Source organism: Echeneis naucrates, chromosome 16, assembly GCF_900963305.1.
Source record: "Echeneis naucrates chromosome 16, fEcheNa1.1, whole genome shotgun sequence".
NCBI lineage: Eukaryota > Metazoa > Chordata > Actinopteri > Carangiformes > Echeneidae > Echeneis > Echeneis naucrates.
This window is the reverse complement of record NC_042526.1, coordinates 3738349-3765790: the sequence shown is the minus strand read 5'-3', so window position 1 is coordinate 3765790 and position 27442 is coordinate 3738349. Positions and strand designations below refer to the sequence as shown.

The window sequence follows — 27442 nt, the reverse complement described above, 5'->3', positions numbered from 1 at the left end:
CTGAACAAGAAAAATCATTTACACACATTTTACGCTGTCAGCATACAGTATGTGTACACAAGCGGGCCCTCGTTTGCTCGGGAGACAGACGTCGGCGCGAGAACTTGAAGCAAAAGGACGGGGTGGATGTGATGGGCGTGTGTGCGTGTGAGAGAGAGAGCGCATGTATGGGAAGCATCAACCAAGCATGTATCCAGGCAGTTGCACACGTGGCAGTTTAAGCAACACAAACACACACACACACAAACCTTGAACCATCAGTAACAACACCTGGGCAGGCACCTGGGCAGGTGGAGGAACCAAAAGGCAGGAGTCATATAAAGGGGGGGTGGAGGGTTACAAAATAAAGAATATATCCATCAATGTATTGTACATGAGAGAAACTGTTGATAAATAAATTCAAAGTTACAAATCTGTTGAAAACTATGATTTGAAGATGAAAAAGTCTGTCTCGTCAGTCCTGTCCGTTGACAGTTGAAGCAGACATCTCGCTGTAAAGCCAGCTGCGTTCTGCCCACTCGAGTCCTCATCTCCCTCTGGACGGGTTCGCCCCTCTTTCATCCGCCTCTTTGGGCTCCTCCGCCACGAGGCCCTGACCAAGCTTATTCAAGGTTAGCCACCGTTAGCCCAAATGATGGTGGAACGCCTCCTTGGTCCTTGTCTTACTTGAGCCAGTTCATGAAGGGGCAGCAGATTTGTCATAATACTCATATGAATTTATAGTTGTTGTAGCATAGATAGGCTGACTCTGAAAGCAGTGCTGTCCTTAAATAAAAAAGTGGATAAATAAAATAGCCACTCCAATGTTGAGCAGAATCACCATGACAACCAGGACAGAGCTGTAGGCCTGCGTGGGAGAGAGAGAGAGAGAGAGAGAAAAGTGGATCATGTCAATAATAAGGACACACACAGAAAGCTGTTTTAACACACACATCAAACCTAACCTGTGCAATGAATGCAAATGGAGACTCACTCAGTTATATTCATCTATTATATACTCATCACAAAGCAAGAAACAACCACTGTTGGTCACTAATGCACACGCAAACTGGATAAATCCCGTCAAATGGTAATATGTAGCTGGTGAAGAAGTACATCAGGGACCTTCTTCTATTTTATCACCATATTTCTGTGAAATAGTTGGTGATTTTTTAATGTGACACACATTTGGCTGCATAAGTCAGTCAACCCACTGCTGTCATAAGGATCAAGGTGATGGTGACTTCAGCTTGAGTCCCTTTTGACTAGTTTAGGAAATTCAATAGCTGTGCGGTTTAAAAACAAACAAACAAACAAACAAAACAAAACACATGGGTGTCAAGTCAAACACAATTGGTGACATTTTGAAGATGCAAAGTTTTCACCTGACGTACACAATGTTGTCCTGTAATGAATAAATCTGCATCTTGGTTTTTGGGTCGATGATACTCAAGCCTATCATCAGCTGAAAACCTCAGCAAGCAACAACATGAGCCACTGTTTTCCTCAGTGTTTGTATTCATCCCACCTCTTAGAAATATAAGAAATGCACGCCTTGCATTGTTGATTTACGTATTTCTATAAGTATCTAGTATGTCGCAAGCCCAGTTTCTGAGGGGTCAGAGGTCAAGCTTGACTGGAAAAAAGCAACCTGGAGATGGTGAGGAGTCAGCGTCTTGCTCAGTGACACTTCGACAGAAGCTTGCTGACAACCTGGGTCATGTGGGTGATCACCTGTCTATTCGGAGTAAATACGTGAAAGAGAATCTGTAATATTTACTGACGTTATCATCAATGCAGCAGGTTTATTTTTAACCCTGTGCAGAATTTTACTGCTCTTGACACAGAAAATATTTTGGTCTTACTAAAAGATTAATCAAAAGAAGAGGTGCAGAAGACCTATGTTTTTAATTAAGTCTACTGCTAAAATAATTTTACCAATAGCTGCAGTGGGAGAGGGAAAATGGGACTCCGAGTAACACTACACACAGATATTAAGCTGCATCAGTGCAACATTGTGGTAAATGAATCGGTCCAGAGTGGCTGCTAATGAGGTTTCTGCTGATCAACCGTGATCGGCTTATCTCAGATCTGTGTCTTACTGATTACCAGACCACAGGTGATGAAATCCTTTCATCAGCTGCCTTTTCTGCTTCTATTTTGTAAGAATGTATTTATTGTTATTATTATTATTATTATTATTTGCCACATGCTTTTAGTGGTATCCCTCCTGCATATTGACACCCATTTTCTGTGGTGTTTACACACGCATTTCAATTTTTGATAGTTAGGTGTTTCATTATGGAGAGGTCACAATAATAGTTTGACATTTTTTGAAAATGTGCAAATTTTCCTTGCTGAGCAGAGTTATTTATATATATATATATATAAAATCTGTTCAACTTTCTATTGTTAACATTAAAGCCTCTCCGTTATCGCTACATAGTCCTCCCACAGAGATATACTAGTAAACAGCCATAGATACTACAGATAGCTCCTTTAAGTAAATGAAACGTGATCACGGAGCTTTAGAGATGTTATGGTAGAGAAAGAATCAGGCTAGCCGTGTCCCTCTGCTTCCATACTTTACGCTAAGCTAAGTTTAGCAATCACTATCTGTAGTCACACGATGAGTATTCAGATTTTAGAGTAACATCATAAGGAAGCAAATATCTGCATGTCCTTTTGGTTTAAGAATACTGAAGAGCACAGGACTGTCAGCGGATTTAAATTTGTCGCGGAAAACCTGCTCACAGGAACATATTCCTGTGAACTGGGACGGACTAGATGGTATCCGCCTTCTGTAACCAACTCTTTTAGTTTATGCTGATATATTTTGAGCTAATCATGGATTTTATAATCCTGAGTTAACTTCTATATGCCTTTTTCACATTTGTGTATTTTTATGTTCATCTAGTTCACCTCTTATTGACATGCACAGCGCCCTGAGACCATTTCTCCAATCCTCTAGTCTGACTTGACAGACTTTCCTCTAATGATGCTGAACTCACTGCTTATTTTCTTAATAGCTGTTGTTTACTCTTCTACAACGGCGCTGTTTTATTCTTAATCCTCCTACATATGCAAATCCTGCAAATGCGCAGAGCACAGAGCAAAACTCCTTGGGGATAGCACAGGTCACGTTAAATATGATCGCTGAGTAAAAAATAAACCCAAATCTCTCCGCCAGCTCACTTGACCCCACCAAACACCTTTTATGACAGAATGCCTATTACCCTGAGGATGAAGTGCTGGCAGAGAACATATCATTTTTCTGCTTACTGAAATCTTTTCCTGGGCACAGAGAGCTGACATGGCATGGGAAGGCATCATTTAAAGTGAAATTGGTTCTGTCTTCATAGAATAAAATGATCACAAACCAGCTATATATGTTCGAGATGAATCCAACAACAACCCAACGGAAAATAAACTCCCAACTCTGCAGCTCAGAGCGTTAATTTTACTGAATTAAACTTGCTCTTCTCACACAGACACACGTTTTCTGTTTTCATTTAAAGCCCCATTTGCTTTAACTGCAATAGTAAATGTAATAGAATTACATCCATCAGGTGGCCAAGTCCAAATAAAATCATAACCCTAACCCTTGTCACTAAACATTGACACTGAATGAAAACCGTCCTAACTGTTCAACTAACAGTTAGGACTCTACAAATGATTAAGAAACTATATTTAATCCCTAATAAGTACAGCAGAGGCACAGAAGCAGACATTGTGCCGTGACTCCAAATCCTTGACGCAAAACATCTACCAAACTCGACATGCTTTCTGATCGCCGTGTGAATTTTGAAGTTCCCTTATAAAATACAAACCAACAATGCCTTTTATCATTTTACCGTAACACTAAGGTACAGCCAAAGCTCTCCTCCCACGCTGATACCCAGGGATCTGTGCATGCTTTTATTGCGACAGGTTTGACTGCTGTGCCGTAATGCTTTTCTCCTGTTGCCTGCCCATGAAGCCTTTGGATAAACTGCAGAGCCGCCACACTGCAGCAGCATGTGTCTGACCAGCATGAGAGGCCACACGCACAAACACACACCAGTTTACACGATAAGTCTATCTGGTAACAGATTGCTCTTTGTAAGTTTTAACATACGGTTGCTAAAAGGTAGTTACAGCGTCACAGAGTCTGAACTCATGCTGATGCTGAGTCTCTGTGATCATTATGATAAAGTATATACCTGTTCTGTAAGAAAAAGCGCCAATGGAGAAAATGGATAAGAGCCAGTCTCTTCATATTCTTTCTTGAAATCATATTTATTACATACATTATTTTTTCACGTTATTGTTGGCCACGTACAAGGCTCGGTCGAATCAGGACACTTTTTCCTGTAAATATGAGACTTTTGGCATGCACACAGGCTCATTTCTGCGCTCCATGATGACAACTAGCTGATGTGCTTGAGTGGACCGTGAGGCGCGGCGCTATTTCAAAAAAGAGGTTTAATGCTACACTGGGTACAGCACAATGATACACACTTTTTCTATGTAATGAACAACCCTGCAGAAAAGACACAATTGAAATAAATCTGAATTAATTTAGAAGCTCTGTGTATGTGCGTGTGTGTCTGTTGTGTACACGTGTGTCAGAGCAGCCCCAGCGTTCCCACGGTGTTCGACAGCGCTGTGTGTATATTTATCCGAGTGTGATAGTATCCGTGTATGCTGTGAACCTGTCTTACACAAATCTCACTTTCTTCTCTGCGGCTGCAAACACACGCACACAAACACACAAGCACCCCACCTCCCCTCCTGTCACTGACACACGCCCACTGATTGGCTGCTGTTGATGCAAGGCATAAGCTGTTCCCTAGCAACAGAGCGCTGGTTAACCAATAGGGGGCTTTCTGTGAGGAAGGGGCTAGTTTGCCGATCTGCTGTTACTAAGGTGCAGAGAGGACCGCTGAGGTTGTCTCTCTGCCTGCATGTGTGTGTGTGTGTGTGTGTGTGTGTCACTAACACACTTCATGTAGCAGCAGACATCAACATACTAAATACCTTAACTCAGTATCATCACACAGTTTTACACAAATCTGTATAAAAGTGAAGAAGTTGTGTCAGGAGTGTGAAACTGCATTAAACAGTGTACACATGAATACTGGACGTGTGGGAGAGCGAGCGAGAAAGAAAGCTTGTATTCATAACGTGTTCAGTGTGCATGTCTGTAGCGTACGATGTGTGCCTTTCACTCGCTGCTGCTGGCTCTCCCGTTGGTTTCATTAGGTAATGCCGCTGCCGTATTATCATCCAGGATTAGTGTGGTTGGGGCCATTCACCAGCCTGAGTCAAGACGTAGCCAAAAAATTATATTATAACAGCGTAATCCCCTCTGCTCGCTCATGGCACACAGACACACGCGCACAAAAAAATCTTTCTTTATTTCACAAGGTTAAACCTTGTGCCTCTCCCCCAGGATTATCTTAATATGTGGGATAACATTGTGTTATGTCACTGGGGATGGGATGTATCCTCATGACAGTGGGCAACAAATCCTTTTAGTCAAATCAATGTGTAGCAGCGACATAACAGATATGACAAATGTGCCACACAGCTGCTGCCCGGGCCAACATTAAGGCTAAACAAAGGCACGCAGAGGTTCAAACGACTAAAATTTAAAGTCACTACCATCAATTTTTCAAAACATTTTCACAGAAGGATTAAATGTAAACGCGTGAAGAGAAATGGCTCATAATGGGGAAACCAGTGAATTATAAACTATATCTGTAGTTCGTCTGATTTACAGCGTTCAACATTTTGGTTCACTCATGAGTGTTTTCACCTGGCAGCTAATAAACTCTCCGCCTGTCCAGCAGCAAGTGGCAGACAAAGTTAGCATCCAGATGGAAAACATATTAGAGGATGTAGCCATTAAAGAGTCAGACAGTAAAGATATTAAGGACTTCTATTCATTAAGTTCTCAGAAATACGTCTGCAAATTAATGCTTATTGTCGGAGCTATTTAAGAGTTTGATTTCCTATAATTCAATTATCTGTTCTGAGTTTAGATTTCCTTAATAATCTCGTTGGTGGTTCAGTAGCATTAGTCACTTATCTTTCATGGTTAGCTTTGGTTTTTTTCAGTAACATTAGGGGCACAGAAATGTATCTAGACATTTAGGCTGGTTTAGAAAGGAGAAGAGAAAGGAAGCAGGTCCCTCCTTCAGCATCTTGTCTTTCCTTTGCTATTCACTGAGATGTAGCGCTTTCCTCCCTTCCACACAAACGTCATTTCACTCAATAAAGATCAACAAACTACCTTCCAGGGAGGTGATGGTTACACACCTGCACTGAAAAAATTAAATATTTAGCTACAAGACTAAAAGTGCCTCAGTCTCATAAAAAGTGATGACTATGATGACCAATGCAGACAAAAAAAAAGGTCCCTTTGTTCCTTTGTTTGGTTTGTAATTTGGATAAATATATTTGAATAAAACACAGCGTCTGTGTTTAGACAGTGTATTCTTACGCAGCACATTCCCAATGTGTATCAGTGGTCTTCTGACTTTTATGTTGAATTTAAGTATTTTTTTGTGGACAAATCACCGCCTCACTACTGTTTCTACATGTCTGCTCAGACTGTGTAATACTTTGTGTAGCCTTTGAAAAGTCAACTTCATAAGATTCTAATGTCAATGTGTCCTTTTGATTTCTCATAATGGGGAACCCAGTGAATGATAATTACAGTATTTTTGCAGTAGCGTCCTTCAAACTTGTTGGTAGCATTTTTTCGACAGTTCTTTGCCATTTTCATCATGACAGCGACGCTGCCGCCGTCCCTAAATAAATGCTTTTCCCAGTTTGGTGGGGCCTGTACAGAGCGCTGAGCTCAGCCGTCACCCAACGCTCCGAGGATGAAGTGGAGGCGTGGGGCCAGGAGTTCACCGCTCAACATCACCAGCCGATTTTACTAACGCTGTTGAGGTTGAATTGGAGCCAATACTTCGCAGCCAGGTCCTAAAATCTGGCTGAAAGCCTTCCCAGAAAAGTGGAGGCTGTTGGAGCAGCAGATTATTACTCATGGTTTTGGAATAACATGGTCATAAGTCATAAATGGGTCAATCATAGATGGTGTGCTGTTCCAGTGTCGAGATGGTTTGGGGTCATATTTTGCAGCATGATCAGTAAAATAAAGTTTTTACTTTTCCCAACGTTGGCATGCTTGCCTACAGCGTTTATTCAAGTATAGTAATAATTGATTTTTTAAACACTTGGCAACAGGAAGCTGTAAAGACTGAAGTATTATCACCTTTTATAACAGTACGTCTTCATAAACCTTTGACATGGACTCTTCTTTCACCTCTTGAGAGAAATATCTATCCCTGTAGCTGCAAAATGCTCCATTTTGTCTGCCAACTCATCCTTAATGGAGTTGAACATGTGATTTTTTTGGGAGGGGGGTGAAGAAATAAAACAACTTCAATGTGCAGGAGCGAAATTACCGCCTAACCGGGAGGTCAGAGGTCAGACCTGTGTGTCCACACTGAGGGACACTTCGACCTGTTCGGCTCTCTACTCGAGCCGTATGAAGGTGCTACCGATTACAGCGCACCAAAAAATAAATAAATAAATAATGATAATAATTTAATCCTCCAAACCTGGAAATCTGTGTTACATGTTGCATCACAATTGCAGCAGTCTTACACAACACATCAACAGAGATTGAATGCTACAAATGGTAACGTTAGATACCAATTAATTTTTTTTAGTTTTCAGAAGAACAGAAATCTGCTGTTGCAGCTACAGTTTATTTAAAGCAGCAGTTTTATGAAGCAGCATCAGTACATTTTGTGTTTTTTGTGGTGTGAGTCAGCCCGGTGTGATCTTACCGAGTTGCCTTTGCTCTGTGTGAGGCTGTGGTCCTGCTGGTCTGGTATGATGGGTGAGGACTTCAGAGGGGGGGAGAGGGTGAGGTCCCGACGCAGAGGCCGTGAATCCATCATCTCCCCCGGTCTGTCCATCTTGTGCACTGAGTCTTTAGCTCCGTCTTTCCCTTCTCTTCCGTCCCTCCCGTCTCTGTTCTTATGTCTCTGCCGCTGCACAGTGTGTGATCGCCCCTCTCCATGAGCATGACTGTGCCCGTGCCTCTCCTCCCCGTGCCCATGGGGCTTATGGGTAGTGGAGTCTCTGGGCTGTAAAGGCTTCATCTCCATCTCGTAATTGCTAATTTTCTCCTCATCCTGCTCTAGCAGCCGACCCCCCCTGCCATGCATCCCCCTGTGCCCAGACGTCCAGGAGGCAGATGAGGACGACTCTGTCCACCTGTCCCCTCTGGTCTGTCTGTGATTGGACGAGCCATGCTCCCGTGATTTGTGATTGGAGGAGCTGTGTTTGTGTCCATTGGTCCGACTCATGCCCCGTCCGCTGACCCCACCTCCTCCTTTTGACAGCATCGCCCTCTTCTTGTCCTCGCTCCAGCTGTTGGCTCGCAGGTACTCCCCCTTTCCTCCACTGCCTTCACCTCCTCCGCTGCCTCCCTCCATCAGCACCTGGATCTCTGTCTTCCCTCCTCCCCCAACTTTCTCAGTCCTCTCCCCTCCCTCCTTACCCCTGTCTCCGTGGTCCACGGCACTTTGGCGATGGAAGCGGGCACTCTTGCTGCGTTGGGTCGGTCTGGCAGGGGGAGGCGGGGTGTGAGGAGGCGAAGAAGAAGGTGGGCTGAGGTCCGGGGTGGCGGCGTCATTGGAGGGGTCATCGGAGGCTGCGCTCTTCACGTAAAGATCAGGGCTGTCAGCCGTGCCAGCGCTACTCGACAAGCCCTCCCCCTCCACCTCACTGGACACCTGTCGCTTGGGACGCTGCACCTCCATACCTGCAGGAAGAAAGAGGACACGAGAAAGACCACTTAGGACAGAGGTGGGATGAGGACATGATGATGAAAAGTCTCAGTACAGACACAAGCTTGAGATTTACCTACATGTAGGGGTACTGTGGAGAAATGATTAGGGTAGGGAGGAAGGTTAAATCAGATTTTTCTTAAAAAAAAAAAAAAAAAAAAATCTAAATCAATTTAAGCCTGATATTTGGACCCTGCCTTGGAAACGGAAATCACAAATCAGTCCAGCCGGTAGTGACACAAATACAATATTCAAATTAATGTTTCCTAAGGATTTTAGACCATGGCAGCCCTTCAAGGGAACCCAACCACTGATGTGACAGCTGTATACGTGATATATGATACGACGACAAATGAATCACTTATTAACATTTTTCATTCAAATCGCAGTTAAATTACACAAATAAAGAGAGCTCTCTGGTATTCTAAGACATGTGAAAAAGAATTTGAGATCCGAGACACACAGCCAGTTAGTTTGAGTCCACTGACAGCCACCTTGTTGTCCTCTAAGATTCTGAATAAACCACAGATTTTTACATAGATGATAGATGATATTTTTGTTGTTGTTTTTTTATGATTATTTTGTTCTCATTAGACAAAGAGGCCACAGCTCAGACAGAAAATATCAATCTCAGGAGAGAGATTAAATCTTATACTTTATATGTCACAGGAAAACGAGACAAAATGTTAGTATTTATCCCTCATCGTTCCTTCATTTTCATCTGCAAAAGGAACTCTCTCGGGTGGAAGACGACGCCCAGGACATCAGCACTAATGCTGCCAAATGTCAGCACTGATGCTTGTTGACATGGATGTCCTCACAATCACATGGACAGGGAGCTGCTGGGAGCGGCGAACATGGCAAAAGTGCAGCCACTGTCACCTCTGTGATGTGTGTGTGGGAGCGTACAGTGTGTGTCAGGGTGCATGATCTTGTGTGTTGGCAGCCTGCAGTGCTGCACAGGTGTGAGTGACAAAGGCTGAAACTCAAAGCTGGAGGGTGGTTGGCACTGACCTTTATCACCAACCCACACACACGTGTATGTGTTTTATTCATGGACACACACACGTGTTGTTGTGCACATGTATGCTTGGCTGCATTGGTAGATCATTGATGTAGTGTGTGTGTGTGTGTGTGTGTGTGTGCGCTCACCATTTCCCGGGTGTTGGAAGGAAGGGGAAAACTGCTTGGCGGTGACCCTTGCCATTCGACTCTCTTCCTGGGCTTTCTGAGCAGCTCCCACTGCCGCCTCCGCTTTCCCCTGCGCATGGGCCGTCCTGCCGACAGGGAGCAGAGTAGTCCATCAAATAAAGCCAACTCCTAAAGTATTATTTTAAAAATCAGAGAAGAATAAAATCTGAATCATTGGCTGAGGTGTCCAAAGGTGAAGGAGAAAAGGAACAGAGGAGGACCATGAAGATGACCACATTGTTTCACAGGCAGTTCACCTTCATATTTGTTGTTTGGGCTTCATGAGTTATTCTCATGATTTTTCTATGACAAAGCGGGCGTTCAGATAAGTGTGACAAAGTGAGCGAAACTGTTCTCCGAATTATTCAAACTTGTTGATCTGAGCAATTTATTCAGTCTCATCAGTCTGAGTTGTGAATGCCAGATGAGATGTTAGTTTACATCGTTGCTGTGAATTCTTCATAACAACTTTTCTCCTTCTCCTTGGTGGATAAAAAACTTCTCTGGTTCTCACTGTAGACCTTCAGGACACCTACCTGTTCTGTTATTACAGAACTTAAAGGAAACATCTTTCAACAATCACATCAGCCGTCTATTTTCGGGCATTGTTACTGAAACAATGTCTAAATTTATATTACGGTTATCTGTTCTATTGCATCTTGTTATAGCTGGTTGATCTCATTATAAACGACACAAACACACACACACCATGTAAGTATCTACATATTACATGATTCCTCACACAGTAGTGGCAGTGAGGACAATTACTTCCCCCATTACCATGAGATGAGGTTTTATGCGTTCATCTGTTTACAGACTCTGTCATCCTTTGCCTGAAAATGGGTTTGCTACGGAAAACTTAATTCACGTCACTGTCTGTCTGCCTGAAGGGTTTTCACATCTCCTTCATCTCTCTAACTGCTCCTTTGCAGCCTCCACGTCGCATCTCTCTCATTCTGCCCTTTATTTCTGCCCATTTCTCCTTCCTGCCTCTCCCTAATTGCTCCTTTCTTCTCGATCACAATCCCTCCTTTTCATCGGCCTCTCATCCCGACCTCTCCCTCTTTCTCTCTATCCCAATCAGATCTTTTGTCTCAATTACAACCTTCTCCTCACCTCTACCTCTTTCTCTCTTTAAAGCCGCCTGTCTTTCTCTGTGTTTTGAAAAAGGGCTCTCGAGGAGAGCACAATGGCCTCTTCCTCCCTCCCTTCCTGTTTTCTCTTGCTGGACAGTAACAGTCTTGATGCAGTGTTGTGTGTCGATAGCTATTGATTTCTTCCTCTCTGCCTCTCTGTTTCTCTTTACCCCTCTCCGCACTCTCTGCCAACACTGCTATGCCAGGCCTACAGTATACTCAACACCTCCGTGTGTGTGCGTGCACGCTGTGTTTGGTTGTGGGGGAGGTGAGGTGTAAGGAGGGAGAAGAAGAACAACTTCACTGTTTCACACAACGCAATCACAGGAAGGATTTTTTTTTTTTTTTTTTTTTTTTTAAGAAATGTGACATTTACAAGGTTTAGATGTCAGGAATAAACTGCTATCCCATGAAAACACTCTCATGCCAGTCAGGCAAAACTGCACTCACAAAAATCACACACACACAAAAAAAAAAAATCCTTCAAGCTCTCTTTCTCCCTTTCTCATCCCTCCCTCCACAACTTCCTGACCCACTCCTGTCTTCACCAGGAACAACCTGTTTCTGAATGAATCAACGGCCTGCAGAGAAAAGATCTGGCTGTTCAAAAGGGGCCCGATTATACAACACAACATCCTGTCCAAAAGAAAAAAAGAGAAAGAGTTCGCAGATAGAGTGAGCGAAGAGAGAAAAAGAGAAACAGAGACGGAGGGGGTTGTCACAAAGGGGAGGCACAGAGGGCGAGCGGTGTAATGGAGAAAGGCGAAGGGAGAGACCGAGAATGACAAAAGAAGATGGGGTTAAAAGGTGTTACATATTCAACATTAATGAATCATTAGCAGATTAATACTGAGACAGCGTAATTACAGCGCTGCCTGAAAGACTGACCGTCTCTACATTAAAGCTAAAGGAGGCGATGGGGGATCAGCAACAATGTCTTCTTTATGAGAGAAAAGTCACACGATAATAACGCTGTCTGCTGGCGCTTCATGTACGTCTGGATGATAGATCAGTATAATCATATATCTGCTTTCAGTGTGTATCATGTTGACGTGATCATTTATAAATCATCAAATAAATTATCCACATTTTCAAAATTTATTGAAAATTTTGTTTTACTTTTAAAATATATATATACGGTGCATAAGTTATTCCTATATTGAATTTCCTATCTCATAAAGTTATGTTGATCATTAAACCTTGATCTGTTATGTTATTAAATAGTTAAAGTGGTTTAGTGGTCAATAATTACTTGATCATTTAGAAGAATATTTTATGATATTGGAGATGCAAAATCACTGTGAAACTGGTCTGAGAAGGGGATGTGTATCTAAGGATGTTACAAAAGGTTAGATAACTACTGGAGGTCATAAGCTGGCTATCACAGATGCTAATGTTTGAAGCTTACTTTAAAAACTGATAAACACGCAGCTTCTTATTTAATGGTGTCTTTTGATTTGGTGGGGATTGCACACAAAAGACACAATACTCAAAACAGCGGCGGAAAAAATCCCAGTTCTGTTATCGTTAACGTTCACAATCACCTTGGTAGAGAAATGTTGGTGTTGAAGAGGACAGAGACAAGCAGAGATAACGGGCAGCGAAGAAGATGAGAACCAAAACAAATCCGAGATGAAAGGGACACACAAACGAAGACAACCGAGCAGAGTTGGGTGAGGAGGGAAGAGAGAGAGAGAGAGACAGGCAGAGGAAGTCTAATCCAGGACTCGTGCACTAAGCTCTTCTATCATGTCACTCTGAACCAGCTGATGATGATGAGGATGATTCATACCTGAATATCTAACAGAGCTTTCCGGTTTGCATGTGTATTTTTGTGCGTGTGTGTGTGTCGGGCTGTAGGCCTGCTGTAGAAACGAGGTCACAGGACTGCAGTGTATGGCTCCACACACAGAGCAGAGTGAGTTGTGTTTATCTGGTACGAACTTGTCGGAGGTACATCATAACACGACAACAGAGATCAGCTCACATCACACGTGGTATTACACGCACACTGACACACACAAATCCGTGATTTACTGTAACATCAGGCAGATGGACAGCTGACACAGTGACACTTCTACCAGCTGCAGGGTTGTGCCAGGGAGTTGACCTTTGACCTCTCCCTCTGGGCAGTGTCTCACACAGATCAACCTTAAGAAGCAGGATGACTATTCAGAAACATTCTTTAAAGCAGACACACACACACACACACACACACACGTCGCAAAGTTAGAGAAAAAGCCGCATCATCCTTGAACCACTTTCAGTTTGCTCCAAGAAAGAATTATCTGCAGCAGCAATTATCCTGTGGCTGCGTTTCACCTCTCAGGGCTTCTCCTGGTGTTCCACAAGGAAATACCCCGCTGTGCTGTTCTGGGACACATTGAGAGAACGAGAGAGGGAGGCTGTCCTGTCCTGGGCTGTGCAACCGTCTAAATCTGGGTTAGACGTTTGTGTGTGTGTGTGAAGGAGTGTAAGAGCCAGTCAGGAGCTGGTGGACAAGGCAGGCTTTAACTGAAAGGCCGAGTTTGTTCTATTATAAAAATAAAAACCTGCAGCTCACATCACCTACGTGGACAGCCTTGGCAAATATTCAGAGCGTCGCCCCCTTTGCTACTCGTCGAATTAGTAAAATCAGCGTGTCACCTCCTGCTCCTGCTGCTGGAGATTGGGCAGCATGGCGAGTGCTTTAAAGCAGCTTCTGTTTCAAAGAGCTGACCTCAGACACACACACACACACACACACACACACACAAAAAAAAAAAAAAAAACGTTACGTTTTATGAATCTAGAACAAATTTTGAGCTTTGACTATTTTTAAATGTAAATTTCGAGGAACATAATGGTTCGATATGCGTGTAATAGAGAAGTGTTCAGAGGTGAAGCAAAGAGCAGCTACAAACTGTAGATTTATTAGCTGCCTTCAATGGGCTGACTGCAAAATGTCTAAGACCAACTCTGAGAAACAAAGATAGCATACAATCAACCACTGACCCTACACATGCTTTATTTTTTATACCATTAAGGTCCTTTATGTTTTTAGATCTGGGTTCATCTGCTTTAAGTGGCACCCTACTTTAAACAAGGACACTCTGTCCCTCCCCAAAAATAATTCAAGGCCCCTCTTGTGCATGAGTTGCTGCCCTCCAAATATCTGACTGTGATTCTCTTCAGCATAAATTGGCTTCAGTTTTAGAGTCTTTACCCATGCCAGTGTCTTCATTTCTGTTTTCTGTTTTTTAGGCCTTCACCCTGCCAGAGTCACCCAACTCCTGTTTTTCATGCCTGAAAATTAGTTCACACCCACAGAACTATATTTTAAATTTCAGTGGAGAAGCCAGAGTTTGTGTCAGACTGGGCTTTGGGAAAATTAGCATAATTTGAACCGAAAAAGAAAAGAGTACTGCAATTTGATTTAACACTGCAGCCAGAATACGGCAGATAGCAACTCAGGTTGTCGCAAAAGAAACAGCGAGATGGAGACAACCAATATATCAAGGACAGTCACACAGAGAGATAGGACAAAGAGAGATTTGTAAACAAACAGGCTGACAGAGGCCGAAACAGCTTTATGGGCGACAGTCAAACTGATAACAGAAACCACGCTCAGCTAATGATGAATAGTCATCAATAAACTGTTGGCAGGTTATTTGGTTCATTTTACCACAAAGTTTATGGACAAGATAATCGCACATTTAGGAAATACAACTGCTATGAGTTTCATGTTGGTGTGGACCATTTCATGGTGGCAATAATGTGGTATAAAAGTGAAATACTGAGTAGTTTAAGTTCAGTAATTTCTTCCCTCCATGTAGTTAGACTAGATTAGCACAAAATATTTTATCATAAGGAGAAATTCCACCTTCAGAGATAAAATAATGAATCACAGGAAATCACTGGTGCCCATCTTCAGTGTGAGCTGATGTGCATGACTGCATTACTGTTCTCATTCATGCTGAAAGTGGCTCCACTGGTGGATATAAGAAACCTGTGATAGAATTCCTGTGATAGTACGAATATGAATATAGTTAAATTCATCATCAATAAAGTAACTGCAAGTCTCTTCTCTCATCCCTTTTTTTTTTTTTTTTTTTTTAAACTGTTTACAAATCCTACCAAGTCTTTTATTTTAAATACAGGAGAAAAAAATCCACAAAGCAAAATATCACATCTGGTGATAAGTCTCTCGGTCATCTCGGTGATAAAAAGACACAAAATAACACATTTTATCTCTGTCTCGCTTCTCTTTTTTTGGTGCATGACCGATCGTGAGTGTGAGATGAGTTCGGTGAGCCGCCGTAGCTCTCCGTGTTTGTTGGGCAGGCTGAAACAGGAGACTGTCATCAGGACTAATAGGATTCCATCTTCACTGATGCAGCTCATCTGTCCTCTTGCATGCACATGCTTCAAACGCAGCCATGTTCAGCAGCTGCATTCGCAATGTGCACAAGTAATCTTATAAGCATATAAGGAGGAGTTGTTGGTCGGCCTGCATGCTCCCTCAGGCTGCATGCCAGCATCGATGACATAATGCATAAAATCTATCTATCTATCGCTTCTTTTCTGTTTCACATTCTTACTTTTTTCTTGCCCCACACATTTTTTTGTTACTGCTTTATCTCTCTAAGACTCGTAGGTGATCAGCTCCTGACTACATGCAAACAGGATCTAAACCTCAAGGCCACACATGCACAATACGCCGTAAAGAAGTTAAAGTTATTGGCTGTAACGTCACTGATGTGTTATCTGTAGCGCCTTCATCAGTCGCTGGGACACTAGGCTGCCCTCTGAGCTACTTTTACTCCAGTAGTTGCTCCAATAGCGAGCAGAGATGCCTCTCTGACTAACACTGAAGTCAGAGCTTCTGCTTACGCGCCATTACGGGAATTGAAGTTACACATACCGTAGGTTAGATGCAGCAGAATTGGATTTTCAGAGAAATATACACAAAGTTGGGATTGTTCTAGCTGCAGGGTTAACACCGTCATATAAATATGTGCACAATATATCATCCAGCCAAGCTGCTTTTTCTTTTTCCTCCTGCAGATTTAGCTTTCTGAAATCCAGCCAGCGAACTTTAACTCACAAGCCGGGTTCTTTCACTTTGGACAACAAACTTTGTGTCGAAAATCACACAAGGATGAAGTTTCTTTTCCCAGATTTTAGATCGTTAACGGTGTTATGTCATAAGACACGTGCCGCTTAAATCCGGTATCATTCAGATCCCTGTTTTACTCAGAACTGAAGTGAGAAAATCAAATCATTGAGATTACAGATTTACCTGTGGAAAATTATTCCTGTTCAGTTTGTATCTCTGGATTGAAATGTGCGGCATAAGGTCGTCCAAACCTTTCTGTGCAACTTCAACTTACAAATCAAGTTCTCAAAACAGCTGCTGCGGCATCTGTGGCCATATAACCTTGTTTGTCGAAACAACAAGGACTGCCACCAAAATGGGTCATGGGCCTACTTCTGATGGGTCCCCACATGACAAGAGTATCAGTGTGCATCCATGACTACGGTCCCAGGACAGCTAATTAATTCCCGCTTTGAAATTCTGAGCTGAAAAACAAAAATTGTGACTTTATATTTCTGTCCAAAAGTTTCTTGCTGCTGCAAAGGTCAGGCCAAAAACCCACGAACACCATAACTCCCGTTTTAGTGGAATGAGCAGCGTTGTAATGAAAGCGGGTTCTGATTTCCTTCATCAACGCATTAACAGCTACAGACAGCTCGCTCTCTGTTTCACTTGTACCATAACCTCCTTAACACTACTTTGACCTTAACCCTAATCCTAGTCTTAATCTGTCAATGATCTAAATTGTAATGTGGAATCCACAAGTGTCTACAGGCGGAGCCGTCTTCCCCAACGATTGGGACAAATGGAGGCCACGAGTAGAGATGGGGTGAGAAGGACTGGCTGAGATGTGCAGAAAAGGTGTAGCAGATGATGAACTGACCCAGAGCCTGTAAATCTCACCTAAAGGTACAAAATGTATGACTTGGTTTAGTCGCTGGTCAAAAACAAAAAAAGAAAGAAAACAAAGAAGAGAAAAATGATGTAACTGCTTATAGATACTATTTACTGCAGTTAATCCTCTTGACTGTTACATCAGCAGAAATGGGAAGCATGTAATATAAAGTATGACTCTCAGTTGGATTGACACCTGTTGTTTCATCTGCTTGGTAATGCAGTTTTATTTGGTCAGATGTGCCTTTTAATTCGTGTTTTGTTCCAGCTGGAGAAAAACATAAGCCTAAAAATGCAGCATTCATCTTTCAGGTCAGTCTTTTCTAAACCTTTCAGTGGCCTTTAGTATTCATTTGTTGCTGGATGATCTGTGTGAGCTCTGGTTGATCAGAGTTGACTGGTTTGTTGAAATAATCAAAACGTAATGTAAGTTCTCTTAAAGTCCACGTTCTAGATAACAAGTCTGCGCAGAAATGAACTTCAACCAAACGGATAGAAAGAAAGAACGAAATTCAGACATGCTCATCCACAAAGCACCATTAAGCGTCTACCTTGACAGGACGATCTCGGCCTTCTGTCGGGCGGTGTCTGCGGCCTTCTGCGCTCCTTCCACCGCCCGGTCCACCTTCTCTCTGATCTTACTGGCCCGCAGGGGGATCAGGTTCTTCCTCTTCCCGCTCACCAGGATGTTCTGCTTGTACTTTCCCTCCTCTTTCGTGCCGTCGGGGAACGTCGTGCAGCCGTAGCCGTGCCGCTTGTTGCTGAGCCACTCCCCCTCGTACTGCAGCCCGTCCGACCGCCGGCTCACGCCGAATCCTGTCCGTTTGTCGTTCTTCCACTCGCCGCAGTAGGTCTCCGTCGCCGTGGCGTCCACGTCGTCATCAGCGACAGCCAGCTCCACGTCTGCGTCTCCGAGACTGGAGGGGTGAAAGGTCACAGAATGGGGTTTAGACTGCTCAATAAGCAGGCCCACATATTTTCATATCATCAGACTTTGAAAAGGCCTAAAATTGGTTCACCTGACAGGTAAGTTTCAGCAAATCTTTACTGAAATGGATGAGTAACAAAACTGTGGTCGGTTGTACCTTCAGCATAGGATCCAAAGGCCTTATCGGAATTTATTAACGGGAAACATCTCAGCAGTTTATCAGTTCATCTGTCTACCCAACACTTCAGTACAGACACCCCAGCTGGAGGGAGGGTCGCCAGCACTGATGAGCAAGAACAGGATTGTTTTCCTTTTTCTCTGCACCAACACACTAAAATCAAACCTGGCAACCTCACTTGTGCACACAGATCGGTATCTTCACCTGAAAAGGTAGCCAATAAGGGCATTGACACAAATGGGTAACTTAAAATAGTAAAACAAAGTCTAGCAAAGAATAAAAAAAACTATCTTACAATTTAAAATCCATAAGTGAAGGCTGGTCTCACTGAGAGCTCTCTGATCCTGTTCCAGCACATATCAGCGCTGCTCTTGTTTCTGCATATGGACAGAATACAAATCCTCGATATAATACTCCCTGATGGTAAACCACAGAGCAGTTCCTCGGAGGCAGGCAGTAAAGAATTTGTTTTGCTCAAACAGGATTCAGCACTGACTTGTTTACGTCTTGCTTCCTCGAGGCTCACTAATTAAATCACTGTCAATGTTTATTTAAGTCACGTTTTCATTCACCCAGAGTTACTGTGACAACATCCTCATAATATGCACCATCAAATGAAAAAATAACTAACGCATCAATTAATAATTGACTGGACATCACAGGCTTGTGATTTTGCTTTAATTATTAGCTGTAAATTAATAAAGATGAAAGATCGCTCAATTTTTAAAAATATATAAAATTCTAAATATTCCTGCATTTTTACAGAAATTTCTCCTTCCTTTCCCAAAAACTGATCCGACCTGAAAAGCTGCTGGTGCCCACAAACAGGCCAAGTCATCCAGTAATTGGTGCCTTCAAAACTAAGCCGTATAAATCCAGCGTACTTTCAGTTTAACATCAACAATTTGGTACACAGTTGATTAACTTGACTCTTGATTCAAATAAGCTGCAGTTCACTTCATGAACAAAACATGCATGTACAGCCATCCCTCCTCCAGTCGGCTCTGATCTGCTGTGACCAACTTGACTGAGCAGATAAAAATAAAGTTAAAATGTACAACAGCTGAGCAGCAAGACAGAGAAAACAGGCTTAGCGTCGATGCAAAAACCGGTAACTTTGCAGCAGGCGCCGGGCCAGCTCACCGCTAAACTGACAATCCATTTTAAAGTCACTTAAGTAGGTCAGGTGCTCGGTGTCCCTTAAATCTACGTCCTCCTGATGAAGGACAGCTGCTGTTCGTGGTGCATCATCCTTCCTTGTCCTCTCACTGCTTTCTTTCTTTCCATTATATCATGATACTATTGACATAACACACTTCTCTTCCGAGTCTCCTATTATGTAACCAAACACTGACAGTACAGCCAAAAGTCCCAAAAAAATGTCCTTGAAACTGAAATACTGTCTCTGTTTCAGTGCATTTCGGCCACATCAAGGCTGCGATTTTTTAAGATCTGTATATATTTTCATTGTCTTTACAGACTCACTTGCAAGATATGAATATTGGGCCATTCTGCCAAAACCTGATTACAGTTCAATGAGAATGATTGTTTTTTTTTTTTCTGAGAAAAAAGATAAACTCATTAGGAAAACATTTACTGAGCTACTAAATGAAGTGAGAATTAGGTCAAGTTTTACAGAGACTTTAATACAACTGGACTTCTTTTAACAACCAGTGGAGTCGACCTCTGATGGTCATTAGATAAAATGATTTAAAGTTTAAGGCTCGTCGGCATTGGCTGCACTTTTTGGCCCAAAGGCCGACATCCATTCCTATTTACAGTCTCTGTGTTAAAGTTATAATCAGACACCTTGGTTATTTTACAGAGATTAAAACACCATTACATTAATGGTGGATTTGGTAGATGAGATCCAATTTCCTGAAACAAAGCCACACACTGACACCCAAGTTTGGCTTGAGACTGTCAGACGCCTGAATCTTCGACGGACATAAATCCTTTATGCTGTCTTGGTTGGAATGAAAATCCAAAGGTCAATTTTATGAACTTGACCGTTTTAAGAGGCTGCATTCATTTGATTTTCTATCTGCCCACAAGTTGGAAGACGACCTGAATAACTAGTGGACCATGTTGGTCCCTGACCCGAGGCCCAGTTTACCCAGACCCACCTCCTCTTTATAATCCCTTTACCTGATGGTGGAGTTGATGTCAGAGGCAGCGGAGGAGACTGTGCTCATCCCGGCCTCGCTCCTGAATGAGCTCTGTTTGGATCTCTGCGAGGCCAGAGAGCTCCTGGACTCGGACTTCCTGAGTTTGAGCCCGGACAGGATGGACCTCCTGAACAGTCCGCCTTTCCTCTTCCCCTTCAGCAGCTCGGCCTCGCTGTGCGCCATCAGCACAAAGCCTCCGCGGGACACGGCCGGGCTGCTGCCGCTGCTGCCCGTGCTGCACATGGACACGCTGGTGGTCAGGGTGCCGGGGACGGGAGGGGGACCGGGAACCACCGCCCCGGTCCGGTCCAGCAGGGCCGTACCGTTGCTGTGCTCCGAACCGGAGCGGAGAGAGTTTATGGAGGTGCGCAGCGGGGAGCGGATGACAGCTGCCATCCCGTATGGGACACTCTGACGGACCCCGTAGCCATGACGCATCCCGCCGACCCACTGACCCTGAAATGTTCCTGCACAGAGAGACACACACATTTACATTCTACACACAAAGACTATTAAATGAAACACTCAGCATCAGGTGAGCTGAGAGAGAAATTTCACATTAAAGCAGCCAAATATATCAACTGTGTTTATTTGATTTGGGTTATTAATCATTTGGCACGACCTCACTGAGGAGTGTTGCACTAAAACAGCCAATCAATCAGTAATTGATCATATCTGCTGTAACATCAGTTGACAAAAATCACACACTGTGTTTTTATATTTTGGTATATTTTAGTTGGGATGCTTCCTGAGTGTTCAGTGGAATTTATTATATCCTCTTCCTGTACTGTATGTATAGAAAGGTAAACATTTGTTGCATGTTCTTCCCCCCTCTCATATTCTCATTTCCTGTCAAATAAAAGCCTGACGTGCTGCTGTATAGTGGAGTCGTTCTGACATCTAAACATTTTTAAATCTATATTTTCTTTGAGGAGTGTGAAGAGCATATAATAGTTTTTTCCCTCGTTCCCTCCCCGTTAAAAAAAAAAATTATAATAATAATCCTGACCCGTAGCAACAACTTATCTCCCATTAACACAGTTTCAGTCTGATGGCTTAGTCTTGTTTTAATACCTTTTTATATATATTCTAATTTATACTGTGCTCACTGTCCTATTCCAGAATAAATGTGGACATTTTAAAACAGCATTTCTTCACTCTGAGTATCATTTTTAATGAACGTTCATGAATTTATAATGTTTCTTACACATATTAGTAATGAAGTCACTCTTCCTGACTAGAGATCCAGGTTTGAGAAAAACGAAAAAGTAATAATTTCACATTTATCTGTCCTGCCTCTGTGATGTGTATATAATCATGTTTTTAATAGAATAACTGACGTTGATCAGGAATATATGGGAGTGGCTTCCTCTTCTCAGTCCATCCTTTCCCATTCATTCATACCGCGTCTCTACACGACCGGCACAGACTGCTGCATAGTCCTTACAGCTCCATGTAGCTGAAAAGTAGGACATCTCTGTGTGTGTTCGTGTGTGTTTCCGTTTCTCTCTCTCTCTCTCTCACACACACACACACACACACACAAGCGGAAGTGTGTGTTCCAATTGGAGTGCAAGTGATCCATCCCGCCTGCCCGTGGCTCTGATGTAACAGCACTCTGATTCATTCTGTAGCAGACGCACTTGTTCAAACCAAACTACATGACCAAATAAGGACTGTAACCACGTTTCCCGTCTCTGCCGCAAACACACACAAATATTTCCCTTCTGGGTTGAAGTATCAGCGAGTTGGGAAATGCTGAATGAGGCCAGTTGTATCCTAACTTTGACTCAAAGACACTTTTTTACCAAACTTGAATGAGAAGATTTGTTGTCGTTCCCAAAGCTGCCCTTGTGATTGGGATGATGTGGGATTGCTGCCTCCCACCCCTCATACACACAAAAAGAAAAGCGCTGAAGCTCAGTCAGAGACAGCTGGCTAGCACATCTGTCCAGGCCTTTGTAATCATGTCAGTACACAGCTGTACGACCATATGACGGACAGATCAAAAAACACAAGAACCAGAGCAACAGCGTGGCCAGATTACGATTTCATTACACGTCTGCCGAAGCAGGAGACACAGGACAACAGAGGAAGAGACCTGTGTGGCCTGTTTGTGCAAAAATAAAAAAAATAAAAAAAGTAATCATCAGTCTGATGTAATTCACATTTCTGCTGCCGAAGAAATTTGGTGTCTATTTAAATGAAATACAACCACAACAAGACCTGCTGTCTGAACTCTGTAGGTGACCCAACAGGCAGCATTTATACCAACAGTGAGTGATTCTTCAGGGTGCTTTTATGTGCACAACTGAATAACTGAAATAAAGGAGCTGCTCATGAGCTACAACTAAAACGATGAATTTTTGTGGAAAGAATAAAAAGGAAAGGAAAAACTTTTAAGAAAAAAACAAAAATCTGCAAAGTTTCTTTGGTCAGTAAATACACAAACATGCTTTGCTTGAATGAGAAGACTGAACTGAAAGACTTAGCTTAGCACAGGCTAATACAACAGCATTGATGATTTTGTGATTTGTGTCAAAATAAACGGTCTTATTTAAGAGAAAATATTATTTTTCACATATCATTCAAGAAGAACAAATAAATAAACACAACACAAAGTATTTGCACTTTCTTCATTTTGAACTAAACAACAATCAGGTTCTCATTTTAAGTAATAACTCAAACTTTGCTGTGACCAAAAAAGAATAAATTAGCATTTTACAACATTATCACATTTAGAGCTTTTGAGCTTTCGAGCTTTCTATATACTGATTTTTTTACTTTTGGTTTTAGATTGTTGTTCAACTTTATCAGCAGATTTTACTTCTGACACTAATTCAGGCAGCAAGTTGGCAACAAAAATGTGCCCTGATTTAATTTATACCAAAACAAGTTGGGACCTCTTGTCTTCTGTTTCTTTGTTTCCTGGGAGATTCCCCTGAGAAGCATTATAAGAATGTCAACCTACTCTGCACCGTTCCTGTAAGCATTCAGAGTGGGTGACCGTTTGATCAAGCCAGTTGATCCAGAAACGGTTCCCACAGTTGCTCTTAGACCAGATGTCTCTAGAAATGGTACGCACTGCTCTTCTAAAATTTCCTTGGCAGCGTAAATGGTTTTAACAGTTTGACTGAAACGGCATCATTCTCTCTCAGCCAACCACAAGTTGATTCTCCTCAGAAGTTGTGTAACAACAATTTATCATTTAGGGATACGGTTTTTCCAGCTCACCATACAATACCAAACTGCATCACACTGCTCCTGCTTGGTTTAATATGTGCTCCGACAACTGCAGCTCAGTTTGTCCTTTTGTGAACTCATCAGATTCTGAGTCGCTTTGGTTAGAAGAACCAAAAGATATCATCTGATTTTTCCAAGATGGACTCCATTCCAAATCACGGATTATTTTACAACTAAGTTAAGGATGTGAGACTAAATTACCTGCATCTGACCAGCCTGGGTGTCTATAAAGTTCTGTCTGTCTGACGGTTGGTATACAGAAGTGGTAGAAAAGCTCATTAGTATAACTTCAGCTCACCGCCAGCACAAACAAACTACAGCCTCCAGAACGACAACAAAGTTGAATCAACACCCCTCTAAAACTCTTCACACAAAAACTGGATATTGCAACCTTCAGGAAGGTCGGTTTCATCGGACCAGGCTGCATTAGTTTTCGCAGTTTGTAAACAAGTGAATTAATGTGAAGCAGCGTGTGGGTTTTTGGAAGAACGCACCGCCGTCGGTCACTAATGCCCGGGCAGATAAAATATTCGGGGGGCAAACGCTTCTTCCCCCGTCTGCCTGTCACTCTCCATGGTGCTGAAAAAAAAAAAAAAGATCTGCAAAGTAGTTAGTCGGCTGATTTTCCTTCAGAATCGAAAGCGTTATAGGTTTTATCCGAAGCCAGAAACACGAAAGCCTGCCAGAGTGAGGAGCAGGCTTTGTGAGGTCAGAAAAAAAAAACAAAACAAACATTTTACCCACTTTCTGGTGAGTGAGACATGCAAAAGCTGGATTGGGTTATCCCCCTCTCATCATTCACTATGAACCCGCCATAATTGTATTGAAAAAAATAAAAAATAAAAAAAAAGTGGGCATATAAATGTCTCAACCCCAGGCACACAGTCACGAGGAGAATCCGCTTCACAACTCGCACGCCAAAACGATTTCAGTGATTCTGCCTGGAGGCCAACAGGAAGTGCTCTCAAATCATATGGGCTTGTAACCCTGGCCGAGGCTGCAACGGACACGAGGCAGCACGGAAAGAGTTTACGCCGAGAGATCAAAGCCACAGAAACATCACAGAGGCAGAGATTTGATCATGCACCAACCCCCCGGCTGAATTCATAATTGTCTCTTTAACAAATGCCCGTGACTGTTCGTTCTCTGTTTCTAGGTTAAAAACCATCTGTCTCTTACGCTCCGTATGTCATACTAAGGATACAACACTAAGACACACTTGTCAAATCAAATTTTTTTGCAGTCTTTCCTCTAAATAACAAAATTAATTCATATTTTGTCGTCTGATGAGGAGGCCCACAGAGGCTGGAGTTGTTTTCCTTCTGTATTAGCACACCATCAAAACAATCGTTTGTGGAAAACAGCAGTCAGAAGGAGAAGAAATGGAGCAAGAAAGAGTTGGAATTTGTCATTTCATTAATCATTGTGTTGTTTCACCACATCGGCACTTGCTTGTCTGAGGACTGTCTGTATTACTGAACAGTGAGATCAAGTTTCTCTCAGATCGTTTGTGCCAGACTTCAGTGGGCGCATCTTCAATTCCCTCGATTCCAATCTAAGACTCCATTAGCACAGCTGAAATATACCGTAATAATAATAATAATAATAATAATAATAATAAAAACAATGAGAGGAAGAAGAGATTAAGGAGCACATCTCATCTCTTCCCCCAGTTTCTCAGTCTAGTTTTGCGGTACGAGTAGAAATCCATTATGAACTCATTCACTCTCACTCATCTTCTACCACTTATTTGTTTCCGGGTCGGGGCAGTACTGGAGCCAAATCCCAGCTCACACTGGGTGAGGGCGGGGTCACCCTGACCCTGGACAGGTCGTAAGTCTATTGCAGGGCCAACACAAAGAGGCACACAGAGACCGACAACCACTCACACTCAGACTTACGGACAAATCATTATATGTTAGATCGTAACCAAAAAATTTGGACCCGGGAATCAAACCCACGGCCTTCTTGTTGTGGGGAAACAGCGCTAACCGCCTTTCCATGCTGGCTCATTACAAACTCACAATGGCAAACCATTTTAATTATTAACATACAAATGAAAAGGAAAATGAAAACTGGGGTGGGAAACAATTCATTCCCATATTATCATCGGGGAGTTTTAGAAAAGTTGCAGTACTTTGCTCTCCCCGCTGCTTCCCCGGCAAACACTCTCATTAGAAGGTCCAGTTAGTACTGTCTCAGCAGCGGTGCGGGGCAAACTTCCAAAAGAGATATTTTAGAGTTTTCATGTTTCAGACAGAACCGCTAATCCTCACTGCAAACATCAAACCATTCCCATTACATAAGCTAAAGCCTGCAGTGGAGCTGTGGTGATGGTGGTGGAAGAGGAAGAAGAGGAGGAGGAAGAGGAGGAGGTGCATAAACTCCTGTACAACAGACACTTCTGAAGCACATCCATGGGAAATCATTTCTTTCTCAGCAGTTATGTGACCGTCCTGAGAAAGGCCTTCAGAAGACGACGCCTGTGGATTTATATTATATTGTATAGCACTTGCTGTGGAGTGATGCATATTGGAAAGCAGGAAATAAGAGTGACAGACAGAAACTAATTCTCAGGGACGGCGGAAGATCCACAGGATCAGTTAACTCAGCCACAAAAGCTCGGGAGGAAAAGCAACAAACTCCACAGAGAAAAAGAAAAAAGCAGATAGATGGTATCAAAAGACAAGTGGCAGGCGACAGGCCGAACAGAGAGGCAGCATCGACAGCCGGAGTACGGTCACATCACCGAGCACTCGCCTGCACAAATCGCTGTGTGAGACTGTTATCCGTTTAAGGGATTTTGCTCGGGCCCCTTTTCTGTCTGAGACTTTCAGATTGCAATTTGAGGATTATTTATCTGTTTAAAAACACGCCATGAAAAAGTCCCACAACTGGACGGTCATCCATCGCCCTGAACGTTTCCTAATGCCCAAACTTGTTTGGCATTTTGCAACCCCTGTTTCTGTTCTGATGACGATTTCATATTATAGTACAACTCTGGCCAAATTTAACTCAGTTTTCATTAAGCAATTTTTAAGCAAAAGCAAAATGACCTCGCAAATTAAATTAAATCTAAAAATAAAAAAATTATAAAAAAAACTTTCTCAATACAAAAAGGAATTCCTCTGAGCTTATCACCTACTGCACTGCTGTCTGAGTGTAAAGCATCTTGGCTGTTTGGATGGCGCGTAACCCAGAAGTATAACTGACAGCCAGGACAATACAGATACCTACATAGAAGCAGGAAATGGCAAAATAAATGCAGAATCACTGCCATTAAACAAGACAAAGAAACGCTACTTCAGACCAAAGTCAGCCCTTTATTTGTATCGTCAGGACGTCCTGCCATGCTCAGGATACTTCTGTGTTCAGGTGATGATCGGAACATGAACCCTGAGTCTACATGCTGACCTTGTAATATCCAGGGTTACGTCTTATGTCTTTGTCAGAGCAGGACAATTTTCCAAATCCAATCAAATCTCATTTATTTATATAGCACCAAATCATAAAAAAGTTACATCGCGCTCCAAACTCTTTTTAAAATTTCTAAAATCATTTAAAGAGACCCAACAGAAACTTTGGGCAGAACCAGGCTCGGGCTGGGGGGCGGCCATCTGCCTCGAGAGAGAGCGACGCAGCCGGGTGGTGGGGGGGCAAAGTTGGGTAGAGTAAGGAGAGAATGAGAGCAGGAGGAGGGGAGTCAATACAGGTGCAGGCAGGAACACATGATGCTGCACGAAGTTCATAGAAAGTCTTTAACGCATGCAACAGTGGTGAGGATTTGTGTTAA

The 27442-nt window shown here is 42.7% G+C and overlaps 1 protein-coding gene across 2 annotated transcripts in view; it reads right to left on the bottom strand.

The window, feature by feature from the left end:
* Nucleotides 1-766: 766 nt before the first annotated feature.
* Nucleotides 767-27442, bottom strand: part of jph3b (junctophilin 3b) — a 31065-nt gene continuing 4389 nt past the window's right edge. Inside the window, exons 2-7 of one of the 2 annotated variants that reach the window (XM_029523362.1) lie at nucleotides 20387-20873; nucleotides 17684-18049; nucleotides 9987-10111; nucleotides 8546-8809; nucleotides 7827-8506; nucleotides 767-847 (exon numbers count right to left, since the gene is read on the bottom strand). In XM_029523362.1, coding sequence (XP_029379222.1) covers nucleotides 767-847; nucleotides 7827-8506; nucleotides 8546-8809; nucleotides 9987-10111; nucleotides 17684-18049; nucleotides 20387-20873 — 2003 coding nt within the window. Of the gene's footprint in view, nucleotides 848-7826; nucleotides 8810-9986; nucleotides 10112-17683; nucleotides 18050-20386; nucleotides 20874-27442 lie in introns of both variants that reach the window. The other variant, XM_029523361.1, reaches the window with a different exon arrangement.